Source organism: Camelus dromedarius, chromosome 2, assembly GCF_036321535.1.
Source record: "Camelus dromedarius isolate mCamDro1 chromosome 2, mCamDro1.pat, whole genome shotgun sequence".
Classification (NCBI taxonomy): Eukaryota; Metazoa; Chordata; class Mammalia; order Artiodactyla; family Camelidae; genus Camelus; species Camelus dromedarius.
The window spans coordinates 83620526-83634529 of record NC_087437.1 but is presented as its reverse complement, the minus strand read 5'-3'; the positions used below and the strand labels follow the sequence as shown (position 1 = coordinate 83634529).

At 36.2% G+C, this 14004-nt stretch overlaps 1 protein-coding gene across 1 annotated transcript in view; it reads left to right on the top strand.

Annotated features, from left to right (window-relative positions):
• The first annotated feature begins 364 nt into the window (after positions 1–364).
• The window catches only part of ARL6 (ADP ribosylation factor like GTPase 6), a 41580-nt gene continuing 27940 nt past the window's right edge, over positions 365–14004 (top strand). The window contains exons 1-5 of the mRNA XM_010978506.3: positions 365–925; positions 4036–4185; positions 10139–10200; positions 10624–10692; positions 13826–13920. Coding sequence (XP_010976808.1) covers positions 4063–4185; positions 10139–10200; positions 10624–10692; positions 13826–13920 — 349 coding nt within the window. The 5' untranslated portion in view covers positions 365–925; positions 4036–4062. The remainder of the gene's footprint in view (positions 926–4035; positions 4186–10138; positions 10201–10623; positions 10693–13825; positions 13921–14004) is intronic.

The window sequence follows — 14004 nt, the reverse complement described above, 5'->3', positions numbered from 1 at the left end:
TTTCCTGACCACCCGCAGATTTGATTCTGGAGACTGTAATTTAATCACAGGAGACTATGCCTCATGGAAATCTCTTCAGGAGATCAGACAGCTAAGAAGCCAGGTTACGGGCATTATTTCCTTTGCCAAATAATGCCTTTGAGTCTATCTCCTCTCCCTACCAACAGTAACAGTCTTGCTTCTCCTGGTCCCCCGGGTATGAGGCCCAGCAGACCTGGAAGAGGGTAGGTGCGATGGGCAAGGGGCCTGTCCGCCGCACACCTCGCCCTAGATGCAATCGGCTCCTGCAGCTGTAGCCACCACGCTGCGGCCCTGCCCGACGCCAACGCAGGCGCCCCAGCGCTCTGAGCGCCGATCCCCAAGAGCGGACATCCCCGAGCTGGCTGGGAGCCTGGCGCTGCAAGAAAAGCCCGCCGCAAAGGCGGACGCCACACGTTCCCAGCAGGCTGTGCGCGTGCCTACAACTCCCGTCATGCTCCACGCGGACTGCCCAGCTCCTCGCTGGAAGGCGGCAGATCGTCCAGTCACCCTTGCTCACACTTCTTTAATACTCCTCGCTGTGCCTCTGGCATTTTGGGGACCTTTTCAATTCACAACGAGTGTGCGGCGACTGACGCACTAAGACCTCTGAGGAGGCGTGGCTTCAGACCGGAAGAACCTTCGGTTGCCACGGGAACGCCACGCACCTAAAGGCACCAAGGCGCCTGCCCAGCCACTGATGCTTGGGCTGAGGCAGACGCTGCCCCTTCGCCGAACTTGCAGAGGCAGTTTTGTTCAGGACCAGGCGTCCTTCTTCCTATGGAGGCCTAGGGAAAAAGGCTGAGTGGCGTCCGCACCACATTCTCTGTCCAGAGACGGAAAGGAGCGAGTGCGTTCGTTCCTGTTCAGCAGCTCCTGGGCCCGCGAGACAAACGTCAAAGAGCAGGTATCTCCCACCCCGCAGCGCCGCCCCCCAGTCCCGCCGCCAGTTTTAGAGTTGCTCTTGCCCATGTTTTTCCCTGCGTGTAGTTGTTTCTAATGTGTGAGAGGTAGAAAAGAAGAAGTGGGCTAGGAACCCCAGAAAACTCATTGCACTGCTCTGGGTGAGTTTTTGTTTGATTGGGTGGTTTTAACACTACCCAGATTGGGCCTTTTTGTTTGGTGTGTACGAAGTATAATTGAAATTCCGTCATCAAAAACTGAAAGCTGAATAAAAATGTTTATTGGGTGTGCTATATAATTCACTCTAGAAACATTTTTAAAGTTTATGAAGTACCATTCATGGTGTCTTCTTTGCCCGACCACTCTACAACTTACCTTCCAAGCTCTTAGCTATGGATAGTGTCCTAATTCTTCAGGACTTTTCTGGCAACAAGTGAAAAAATCCTTTAGAAAGCAGTTTCTTTGATGACAGCCAAGAGAATTTGATTGGCTGGTATTCAGAGAGGAAAACAGTGAGATAAGAAACTGGAAAGGTCGACTGGAGTCCGATTGTAAACAACTTTAAAAGCTGTGCATGAAAGTTTAGACTTTATTCTAAAAGCCAGTAGTTCTAATAGTGACTGTACATCAGAAACGCTATGTAGCTTTTTAAAACAGATGCCCTCATTCCATCTTCAGATATACTAATCCAATTAGCTGATTCCATTGTGCAGGCAGGGTTGAGAATCATGGCTGTAGGAGTAGGGAGATACAGAAAACTTTCATTGTATCTCCTACTGTGGACTTAGGAGCCCCCAAATGAATGCTGAGAGATTTAAACTGTTATCTTTCATTTCCCTCTTTCATGTATGCAAAAAGTAAACATAAAAATGTAGAATTACTGAGAAATAAAAGCATATATAAGGCTATAAGGTAGATGTTACAAAGCTACTTCAATAAATGTAATTATATCTTTTAGAACACCTGACTTCTCTTGTAAATTGTCCCAGAGTTTTTCAATAACAAGCATTAGGTGCTTGATAATCCATGAAAAAGGGATGGCAAATCACAACCCAAGGTTCTATGAAAAAAAGACAAATATTCAGGTATCAAGCTTTTGACAATCAATGCTTTATATAGATGCTCAGAGGGGGATGATGTGAGAAGTGGTCGTATTTTTAAAAATCCATTCAAAACTGTATGGAAATTGGAAAGCAAGGTATAAGCCTGTATCAATATGCTTAGTACAATTAATAACAAAGTGAGTTATATCAAATTTATTTTGATAAAATGATCTATATGATTTGTTTCATGATATCAGAAGGCTAACTTAAAGTAGATTCTACAGATGCCTGTCCTTAAGTTGAGATTTAGAGGAACAGATTGAGTGAGATTTGAATCTCTAACACAAGAGGAAAAGTCGATTCAAGCGGCACAAATGGAATTCCTGAAGTCAGACCCATCCCTTGGGTAAGACAGACACCTGTGGCCTCATGCTTGGGTGAGGCATTGCACCTTCTCTTTTCCACATATCACTGGAATTCAGTTTTGAAATTTCTGTCCACAATGATCTCTGAAGTGGCCCAAACAAAATTGTTGATGCAGCCTGCTTTCAGATGCAGTTGTCTCGGAAGCCTCTTATTTTTCAAGTGGCTGCATTTTTTAAGTGGCCTACAAGGTATGGTCTTGCCTGGCTGGTATGGAATGAAAAATACTGAAATAGCTATAAAATGACAGGCTTCTGGAGCCTTATACAGAGATGAATTAAATGATATTAACATTTAGAAATTTTGAAAAAGATGGTTTGGGGAGTAATAGGAAATGTTTGGAATACAGGTGTTTTGTAGTTACTGCTGTAGCAGTCTCTGCAGCTAAGGGCTGGCAAAGGCAATCTCTTTCTTCTCTCACTACATGTTTTTTAGGGTGGGAGTGATGGACCCAAAGACAGAACCTTGGGAAAGTTTCATTTGAAGACCAGAAGTCTAAATCTAACAGTACCTTAAAGGATATGAATAGCCATAAATTTACCACATAGCCAGCAATATGTCATCAGCAATTTTATTTGACTTCAAAATAGGTGGATTGCTGATGAAGTTTGGTTTTTGTTTTTGTTTCTGTTTTCCTTTTTTGAGGTTTTAATTGGAAGGATTTTTTTTTCCCAAAGGAAGAATTGATAAACAAACAAATGAACCCTTCAGGGACAAGTTAACAAAGAAACTTTTATGGTATTTGAGAAAATGAGATTAAAATATAAGATTGGTATTAGGGTTCCTATACTTTACTAGTATACTAATTAAAGTTATTTTAAAATAATGTTTAACTGGATATTTCAGGTAAGTTATAGTTTCAAAGAAACAGATATTTATTAAAGTTCAATGAAATTGTGTATTTTATACATAGCCTTCTTCCCAAATGGATTTGTGTTGACTTACGAGGATATATGTAAGGACTAAAGAGAAATTAAGATAAATATATCAGTTAGGATTCTTTGTTTCTACTGATAGAAAACATAACCTAAACTGGATATAATCAAGCAGACAAACAAAAAGGGTAAATTTAATATTTATTAGTTCATATTATTGCAAATACAGCAATGGGGCTGGCTATAGAAAAAGATTTAGCCAATGGCTCAAATGATAGAGCCAAAATCTCAGTTTTTCTCTGTTATTCTGGTTTGCCTTCTGCTTCTGAGCTTCAGCATCAGACCCCATGTGAACGCCGTTGCCTGTACGTTGTTCCAGATTTCCCGAAAAGGCTGCAGAAATGGCAGACCTCAGGTAGCACAAATGGCAGACCTCTCATGACACTGAATTTAACCACATTTTCTTCTTAAATATTATAAGTTACTATGAGAAATGTAGAGTTATTTCAAGGGCATTATTCTGTGTTACCAGGGGTTATAAGCTGCCAATCTGCATTTCAGTTAAGGCTCATTTCTGGTAATCAGCTTAAACTCTGTTTACTAAGTGCAAAGCTACATTATCATGGTTTTCACAGTATCCCTGTGTCTTTAAATTATGAAATTTTTGATATATATGCTCATATTTTCCATATTTAAGATACTTGTGGGATATATATATATATATATATATATATATTTTTTTTTTTTTTTTTTTTTTTCCTCTTGACTTACAGCTGGTTTGGAAATACTTGACTCACATTATGGGATTGTTAGACAGACTTTCAGGCTTGCTTGGCCTGAAGAAGAAGGAGGTTCATGTTTTGTGCCTTGGTTTGGATAACAGTGGCAAAACAACAATCATTAATAAACTTAAACCTTCAAATGTAAGTATATTTATTAGACACTTTATGTATTTTCTGCTAAAGAAAGTTAATGCCAAAGTATTTCGTTTGTCATTATAATTTCATTATCATGTTATAAAATCTTGTTAACCTTGTAGTACCTTAAAATAATAAGTATCAGCCAGCCATAATTTGCAGTTTATTTTATGCAGATATGTAGGTAAATCTTGATTAATTAAACCAGAATATTTTCCAAATATTTGTCTTTTCCTCTCAGAAGATCTTCACAAATTTGCAGTTTACTTTCAGGTAGCATTGCCTTCTTTTTACCTCCCTCTTTATAAGAGGAGCAAAACAAGCAGAAAGGTGAATCATTTTTATAGGTTCTATGGATAATTAGACAGTTTCCCAAGAGTGTGGTATGCATATCAGTAGTAGCAAGCAGAATGACTTTAAGTCATTTAAGTAGTAAGTATGTGAACATATTATTTTAATAACTGAAAAATATATAAAGCTAGCATATTCAATACATAATGCATAAGTTAAAGTTAGGTTCTGTGACAAAAAGAAAACCCCCATAACGGTGGACTAAATAAGATAGAGAGGCTTCTTTTTCTGTCATCTAAGTAAGTTTATAAGAGATATTCCAAGCTACACGGCCGAGGCATCTGACATCTTTCTGCCCTGCTATCCTTAGTGCCTGATTTTCCTCCAAGATCCTCAAGATCCCCACGTTGTCACCTTAGCTAACTATCCTGTCTATATTCTGTCACAGGGATGAGAAAAGAACAGGGCAGAAGAATAGGTCTTCTTGCTAAATAAGCTCTCTTTAAAGAGCTTACTCAGGAGCCCCAACTAATGACTCTTAGACTTCACTGGCTACCTCGTCTGTAAATGAAGCTGGATTTTTTTTTAAGCAAGGCATACTGTTGATTCCATAAATGATCAAGGTCCTATAAGTATGGAAGAAGAGGAGAGTGGATATTGGGTAGATAGCTAACATTTACAATTGTAAATGCATTTGTTTAGGCAAACCATTAGTCAATTAATAAAAAATGTTGATTAAAAAATAGTATAGCCTGCATGCAGTTAGAACAAAAATTAGGAAGCTGGCACTCTTAATGACTGAATGGCTGGCGAGTGGGAATTGCTCCTAAGTCTGATGGTTAAAGGTGGACTTCATTGCTTCCAAACAGTGCTTCAGTTTGGGCAGAATCAGAAGCCTTACTGCTCCATTTTCTTATTGCAACAGCTTCAGTTTTACTTCTGTTTCAGTTTGCTATTACTTTGGAATTATGAAAATGCCATTATTTCTTTTCTTCTGGTCATCATTCCCTTCTTCTACTGGATGAATTTGCCACTTGAAAATAACTAACTGCTGGTGTATTTTCAGGTGGGAATTAGTTTTAGGCAGCTGGGATAAGAAGCTGAAAATGGATGTGGAGAGTAATTTGGGTGTTTTAAGGGGCTCCCCAGCTGAGTTGGAAATCAGCTGAGATATGCTGAAGTTAGGCAGGGATCAAAAATAGCAAGTGTATTGAAAAAGCTGACTTTGGAGGGCAAGGTTTAGGTCTGGTCAGAGGACTTGCTAACAGTCTCTTGAATTATGATTAACATCCCAGAATGCAAGCGTTCTTCCTCAGGGAAAGATCCTACTCTTCTAGGTTCACTGCATGGCTCAGAACAGGTGATGAGTATGCATGATTTAGATAAGCATGTGGCTCTCAAATGAGAGAGAGAGACAGGGACAGAGAGAGGCAGAACAAAGGATGCTTAGTTCCATTTCACACACTGAGCAGTTAAAGAAGTCTGTTTTTTCCCCCATAGAGAGGAGTAAATTTAGAGAGGGGAAATAGAGTAAACTAGAAGTGTCATTTTTGGAGTTTTCTCTGTATAGAAACAGGGGGAAAAATATTATTCCCTAGTAAGGAGGACAGGTTAAAAAACCTGTGTACATGGGAGTCTTGTCTCCTGACCTAGATGAATATAAGAAATTTCGTTATCAGCCCTTAAAAGGAAGATACAGCATCCTACCCAATTGAATGAGGTCCAGGATTGAATTAGAGAGCAGTGGATGTGTCGTAAAAGTAGGACCATACCCAGATAGTCCTTAATCAATACTGTGAATCAACTATCAGCAGATCAATCTGGGCTAATGTTTAAGAAATTCAGTGGCTGGTGACCTGCACTTCTGCAGGTAAGGCCATCAGCAATAAGTGAGCAAGATTGTAAGGAAGTTCTTTAGGTAAGAGGAGATACTTCCATTTTTCTCCATATCAAGGAATATCCTCAAAAGAAAATTTTTTTTGGTTTAAGTAGTCTCAAATAAGTACAAAATGATTGAAACCAAAGCCACAGTTAATAACCCCAAAGTGGAACAGCACCCCACCCCATGCCTGCTATACTCAAATTGGCAGAAATAACATTCAAAGAACAAAACAGAAGTTAGATTCTCTTATTCCATCATCCTCAATAGTTCAGCAATCTTTTGTCCCAAGACAAGTTTATTACCATAGGAATAATCTTTGATACGGGTGGAAACAGCTTTCTTCATTAAATAATATTGGTCATTTGAAGACAGTTGTTCTTATTTTTTAGGTTAGTTATAGATTTTTTTCCATAATTTCTCCTGTCATTTCTAGGAATTTGGGGCAGAAAGAGAGGAGGCAGCATGAGCTCGGTTTATTATCTTGAAATATTCTAATATCTCAATTTCAGACTAGTCTTGTAAAAGACCTGTTGACATTGCCTAAACACCGTATTAGTCAGGGAGAGCCCTCAGGAAAACCTGGGCACACAGCCAATAACTAAAGCATTTTAATTAATCTTCTGCTTCACAACATCCCTGTCTCTGTGTTACCTCTAGTGAATTATGGAACTAGCATAGACTAGCTCCAGGGCTATTTTTAAAGGGATCACCTAATTTCTGACACCATATCCTGACACTTAATCCTTATGCAACTGTCCTATCTCCTCAGAACAATTGACATCTACATTCTGAGAGCCAAGTAAGTTGCTTTGCTTTTTTTTTTTTTTAATTAAAAACAACTTGGTGCTAATAGCCAAGAGGCTGCTTGAAATGGAACTTCTTAAAAGCCCAAAACTTCTGTCACTCAGGTATAGATATAAAACTTACTTCCTCCCTACCTTTGAACCCAAGAAGAGTCTCTTGTGAATTTATCTCCACTATGAGAAACATTATTTTTAATGAATTAAGTGAATTATAGAAATCTACGGTGCTCTATTAGGAAATGCCTTACAAAAGAAATTACAAATCTCATTTTATAGTAGTCTCTTATTTTTTGTGGATAAAATCAGTTTCTAGATAACTAGATACCTGCTGAACCCAAACTGATTTTTGGTATTAAGTTGTCCTAATGTTCATTTATTGTTAATATATTGAGGTTGCTGCTGTTTTCTAAACTGATGGATAGGGAGAGAGAGGAGGTACATTTTAACCTGGTAACTCTTTTCAAGAATCTGGTCATTTTCTTAAGAGATGTGCTCTATAAACACCTGTCTTTTAAAGTTCCCACTTTTGCCTCATTCCCCAACATAGATGCTCTCATTCTATCACTTCATCCAGTTTTATATTCTTAACATTTAAAATAATGTGAAATTATCTTGCATATTCAGTTGGTAACTGGTTTATTAAATTTTTCCTCATTCTAAAACTAAATTTCGTATGAGCATAGATCTTGTATTGTTCAATGTGAATCCCAATACCTAGACTATTGCTTGGTACTGAAACATATTTTTGAACAAGTGGACTGATGGGTGATCTTTTTATTTTCATTTTTGGGCAGGGAATGATGATTAATAGCATCAAGGGTATCATTTTTAGCAGACTTAATAAAACTAACCAAATAGGTTCTCTCTCAGAAATCTTGTTCTAGTCTTATTGATGTTGGTGTATTCCTGGGCTATCTCAGATGATCTGTTGCACTTAGGTAATAATTTCTACCCTCTTTGCTTGCTTTGTAAGCTTTTCCTATAGCAGGTGAAACAGCAAGTTAAAAAAGAGTTTGTGAAGAAGCTGGGAGACTATGGAGAGGCTAGGCCAATTTCTAATTACAATTCAGTGAAAGCTGCTCATTTGAGGTATATTTTCAGAGATTTCCTTCAACTTTTAACTTCCTCACTTTTTTATTATTGTTAGAATTTTCCTGAGTATAATAGCTGATGATTTATCACATGAAAATCCTTAAAATCAAAACAGTAGGGTCTTTTGAGACAACAAAAATTAGGAAACTCTTTATTCGTATGTTTGTTTGCAGGGAAGGGCCCGTAAGGTATGAGGCAGGAATCCGAGTAGCGGGAAATAAAATTTTTCTAACATAAACAAAAAGAAAGATATTTTTGGATGTATACTAGACAGCTCACAAGATGGAAGGAAAAGCTGAGTAAATAAATTTCAGAGAAGCAAAATCAGGGCAACTCGGGGAGGCCTTGTCACTAGCCCATTACTGCTCAGGTGATCAAGCTACAGTGACTTTTCAGCTTCTGTCTTTCCACTTGAATTTTAAATTTCCAGAAGTAGACTACCAAAGTGAGCATAATGACGTGAGACATCAATTCCTCCTCTCTTGTCTTTACATAAAAGCAACAAGATGACCTGAAGATGGTGTTTGGTTTTTGTTGGCTTTTTTTAGTTACACTTTTGACAGTATGGAGAAAATAGGGGGCAAGACTGAAATCAGTGAGCAAGTAATTCAAATAATAGCAAACATTTCTTGAGTGTTTACTATGGACCAAACACTGTGTTGGGTATTTTGCATCCGTTAACTCATTTTATTCTCATGATAACATTATAAGTTAAGGTTAATAATATAATATTTCACATTTGAGAAAACTAAGGCTTAGAGAAGTTACATAACTTGTTTAAAGTAGTATCTTAGCAATTAGGGGTAATCAGGAGGCTGGTGTAGTCATTTGAAGTAAGAATTGATAAGGGCCTGAGCTATGTTAGTGAGATAGAACCAGCAAAGCTTAGAGAACGGTTATGTAGGGAACGTAAAAAAAGGGAGGTGTCAAGAATAACTCCTAGGCATCTGAATCAGAAAGTGGGTGGATTGTTATTCAAAAAGAAGAACAGTTTTGATGGTAGAAGTATTATGAGGCATATGATGAGTTAACTTGTCGGTTTAAGGCGTTTTACTTGCCAGTGGGATTTGTCAGCAGGTCTCCCGCTGTGCTCTTGCCCCTTGCAATCTCTTTTCCACACAGTCCCCACCAGGGCCTTCAAGGCCCCACCACTCTTACATGGTCACATACAGCTCTTCCCCTTACTCAATCTACGTTAGATGTATAAGCCTTCTGCTTTCCCTGAGTGGTGAGTTCCTTCCTGCCTGTGGTCACTGCCCTGGCTAATTCCTTTGACTGGAATGTCTTTGCAAAGATCTGGTCATAGCTCTTCCCCTCCATACCACTCACTCCTGGGTGAGATGTCACCTCAGACAGGCTGTTCCTATGCCAGCCCTCTTCTGCCCTATTGTCCCCCACCCTTACTCACCTTTCATTTCACTTATCACCGCTCACAGTTATGTTCCCTTGTACCTTAGTTGTTTATTGCTGTTTACCTTCTCTAGATTATAAATTTCATGAGTGCAGGGACCACGTAGATCACCATCTAGACATGAGGACAGTCCTCTGTAGCATATATAAACTCAGTAAGTGTGTGTTGAAGTATTAGAAAGTCCTATATGTGAGCTAAAGGTGAGTTATCAAACCCTTTAAGTCCATGATAACTTGCAGCAAGTCACAAAATGTGAATTGAGACATATACATTATACAGATTCCTAATTAGTAAACCTTAAACTTTTATGATGAATTTATACACAGTGGTCCCATTCCAAAATTACGATTTTGTTTAATCCTTTCATCTCCTTAGTGGCAGACTTTAGAATTGGAAAATCTGGATGCTTTTTTTTTTAACCTGAGGAAAAATTCACCTTTGCTAATTGCAAATTTCTAAACTTTATCTTTTCTCTTAAAGGCTCAATCTCAAGATATAGTTCCAACTATAGGATTCAGCATAGAGAAATTCAAATCATCCAGGTAATTCACTTTATTATACTTGTGGTTAAGAATTTGTGGGTGAAAAATGATATTAGATCTACCTAGTCATTCCTCTGCTCTTAGAAAACAATGATTTGTTGTTTTAAGAAGCCCATAGATGTTAAAATATTTGTACCACTACCCCTGGATTATTATTCAGACTTTAGGTTTTAGATACACTCTGATAACCTCACTAGCAAAGAAAACATCTTTTTTTATATGTTACTCATTATAAAATCATATTTATATTCAATAAATTCATCTTATGGCACTTGTACTTGAAAGCTGCTCTGAGTAGAATATTGTATATTCAAGGGTGGTTTCTTTGGTTGAAAACAGTTTAAAATTTTAATTAAAAGCTATACTTTTAGTAGTTTATAATATGGTTTTTTAAATTTTTGTTTTGTTTGTTTTGTTTTGTAGTTTGTCTTTTACAGTGTTTGACATGTCAGGTCAAGGAAGATACAGAAATCTCTGGGAACACTATTATAAGTAAGTCTGTGAATGTTGGTTAACTAGATGGTCATATTTTAATAACAAGCAATGATTAGAAATCCAAATAATTACATGAGCTGGGTTGCAATGTTTATTTTTTATATAATTTAAGTGTATTTCCTAACTTAAAAAATGTATAATCATACTTCCCATTATTTCTCAAATGCTACAGATCCTTTGTGACCTTGGGCCTTGCATATGCTGTGCTCTGTTTTTAATGCCCGATTTTACCCTGCTTCTCTGCAGCTTATATTTAAGAACTAGCTCAAAAGTCACCTCCTCTGTGAAGTTTCCACTATTTTGCCCAGTTATTCTGTCCCCAGTGTTCACACAGTACTTTGTCCATTCACATCTCTGTAATCATACTTACTACATCTTAATGTCATGTACCATAGCTGCCTCCCTAATGAGACTATGAACTCTTCAGAATCAGGGATTTTTTCTTATTCAGGTTATTTCTTCAAGACCACGCATGATGGTAGGTATATAGATCAGTAAATACTTACTGAATAAATTTTGTTAAAATAACTGTAGTAATAGTTGATCCATTTGTTCTACAAGCAGTTCTAAACAAGAAATTTTTCAGCATGTGCAAATCAAGTGGTAATTACTTGAGATTAACAACTGTCAAGTTGCTAGGATACAAATGTATTATACCCTCTCGAGATTTGCTTGTGGTGTTAAAATGAGTTCAGTAACTTCTGATATTGCTAGGACTCCTTCATTTATTTGTGTAACTCACTCTTGGAGTCTGAAACTTATAAACGGTATCTCTTCACTAAATGCCCTTTTGTCAGAATGAACTGCTATGTGATGACTGCCAGATCAGGTTTTGATTTTCATTGGTTAATTCTTTCCTACTAATGTAGGAACAAATACTGTATTCCTTAGATATGAACCAAAGGAGATTTATTCCAGATATTCTTTTCAGCAAGTACTTTAATAGATTGAAGGCCTATTTAAATCATAAAGATACAGAGGACCTCTGAAGCAGTCTCTTCTCTCTACCTCAGATTTGAGGATCAGTTTGGAAAAGGAAAGGTGGAATGTTTGTGGTATCCTGCATTAAATTCCCTGGGGAAATGTGAGGTGTTTTTGTTTTGTTTTTAAGGAAACTTCAGTTTTCGGTATAGGATTTTTTTTTATTTTTGAAAAAACATACTTAGCTACTTTTTAAAAAATAACAGTTAATTACTTTACAGAGAACACAGTACTACATAGAAAATAGTAGTTGAAAAAAGGAAACTTTTTTCTGATTTTAGCTTCTTTTTCTTCAAAATCTTTTGGAAGAAGTTAATGAATTCAGCAATATTATAGATACATTGTAGGCTGTGTGTATTTGGAAAGGAGTTAATGTTTGAAAAATATAGGAAAGAGTATCAAAAAATTGTTTCCCATAAATCTCACTACTAACTACCATTGTTAATCTTGGTATGTTTCTTCTATTTTTAAATACATAATGTACACCTTACATAACTGAGAAAGCAACCTTCTAAAGTATAGACCATGTGCTATAGTTTTCCATTTAATGTTCTATGATAAGGGTAAGTCAGGAAAAATGTACAAAGAGTGTAACTCTCTGGCTGTCTAATATTTTTTCATATTCCTGTGCTAAAATTTGCTTAATCATTTCTCTATTTTCAGACATAAAGGCTGTTCTCAGTTTTTGAACATTATAAACACTTCACTTAACATTTTGCTGCATGAGTCTTTGTCATAGTTCATGCTTCCTTAGAATAAATTCCAGTAATAAAATTACTGGGCTCAAAATGATTGAACATTTTTAAAGCTCTTGATAGATATTTTCAGTTGTACAAGTTTTTATACCCATCAGTAATATATGACTGTGATAATCTGCATTCATTCTTTAAAATAATAGTAGAAAATGGTATTAAAATGTTGTTCTATTTTTATATGCATGTGATAACTAATGACATTGAACTTTAAAATCTTAATTTATGACTAGAATAAGTGATTCACAAAAATATATAAATGTCTGATATATATATGAAAATATATTGAATTTAACTAGCAATTAACAAAACACAAAGTTAAATATGTGCTGTTAGAATGGTAAAAAATTGGAAAGAATGGTAAGAGCCATGCTGGCAAGAGGGTAGGAAAAGTGCCGGTAGTAGTATAAATTGGTTCAGCATTTCTGGAAGATAATTTGTCAATGTTTATCTGAAACTTTGAAGTTTGTGTGTATGCCTAGAAATTTTATTCTTAAGAACAAATCTTAAAGTATCAAGAAATTTTAAAAATGTGTTTAGAAGGATGTTTATCCCAGAGTTTTTCATAGTAATGAAAAATTGGAAGTAATCTATAAAGTCCAACAGTGGAAGTTTAATACAGTATTTAATGACACACCTATACAGTGGAGCACTTTATAACCATTAAAAGAAAGGTATGGAAGGAATCTGGTTTTTGAAGTGCCACTGTGATCTGTAAGTGAATCCTTAAACCAGTTTCAGTGGCTGATTATCAACTTAAAAACATCAAATAGAGTAAAATAAAAGCTCTTTGTAAGTATTGTTTCAGGAGACTATTTCAAATATATTTACATATAATTACTTGTCTAACTGCATCTTAATGTAAAATGTATTTCTCACTATGGTTATGGTAGAAAAATATTTGAGAAACCATAGGACAGAGTTTTAATATTTCATATAAAAGTAGTTCAAACTGTACTGTAAAAAAAGATCATGTACATATATATCAGAAAGACAGTATAAAACAGCAGGATTCCCTTTATATACAGATGTAGATAGTCATATGTGAATATACAAAAAGAAAACGTTGAAAGTGATTTACATGGAAGTATTAATGATTGTATCTATATAATAGGATTATAGTTTTATTTGTTATTTTTTAATTATGAAATAAGTTATTGGATTTACCATATTATGATCCAAAATGAAAAGGAATTATTGTACATGAAATATGACTCACATGGTTAATATATTAATCATGCGTATAAACTAGTAAGAAACAGCACCAAAGACTGTAATGATAAATGGATATAGGACATGAAGAGATAATATGCAGGTTAGAAAATGCAAATGAGTAGTAAACATAGAAAAATGTGTACGTTTATCTTTAATTTTTCTCATTTTTTTATATTATACAGAGAAGGACAAGCCATTATTTTTGTCGTTGATAGTAGTGATAGATTACGAATGGTTGTGGCCAAAGAAGAACTGGATACTCTTCTGAATCATCCAGGTACACGTATGTGTCTTTCAGACTGTGATGTCCACTGTGCTTTGGAGTCTGATTATGTATGATGTTCTGTTTTTTAGACGAGCA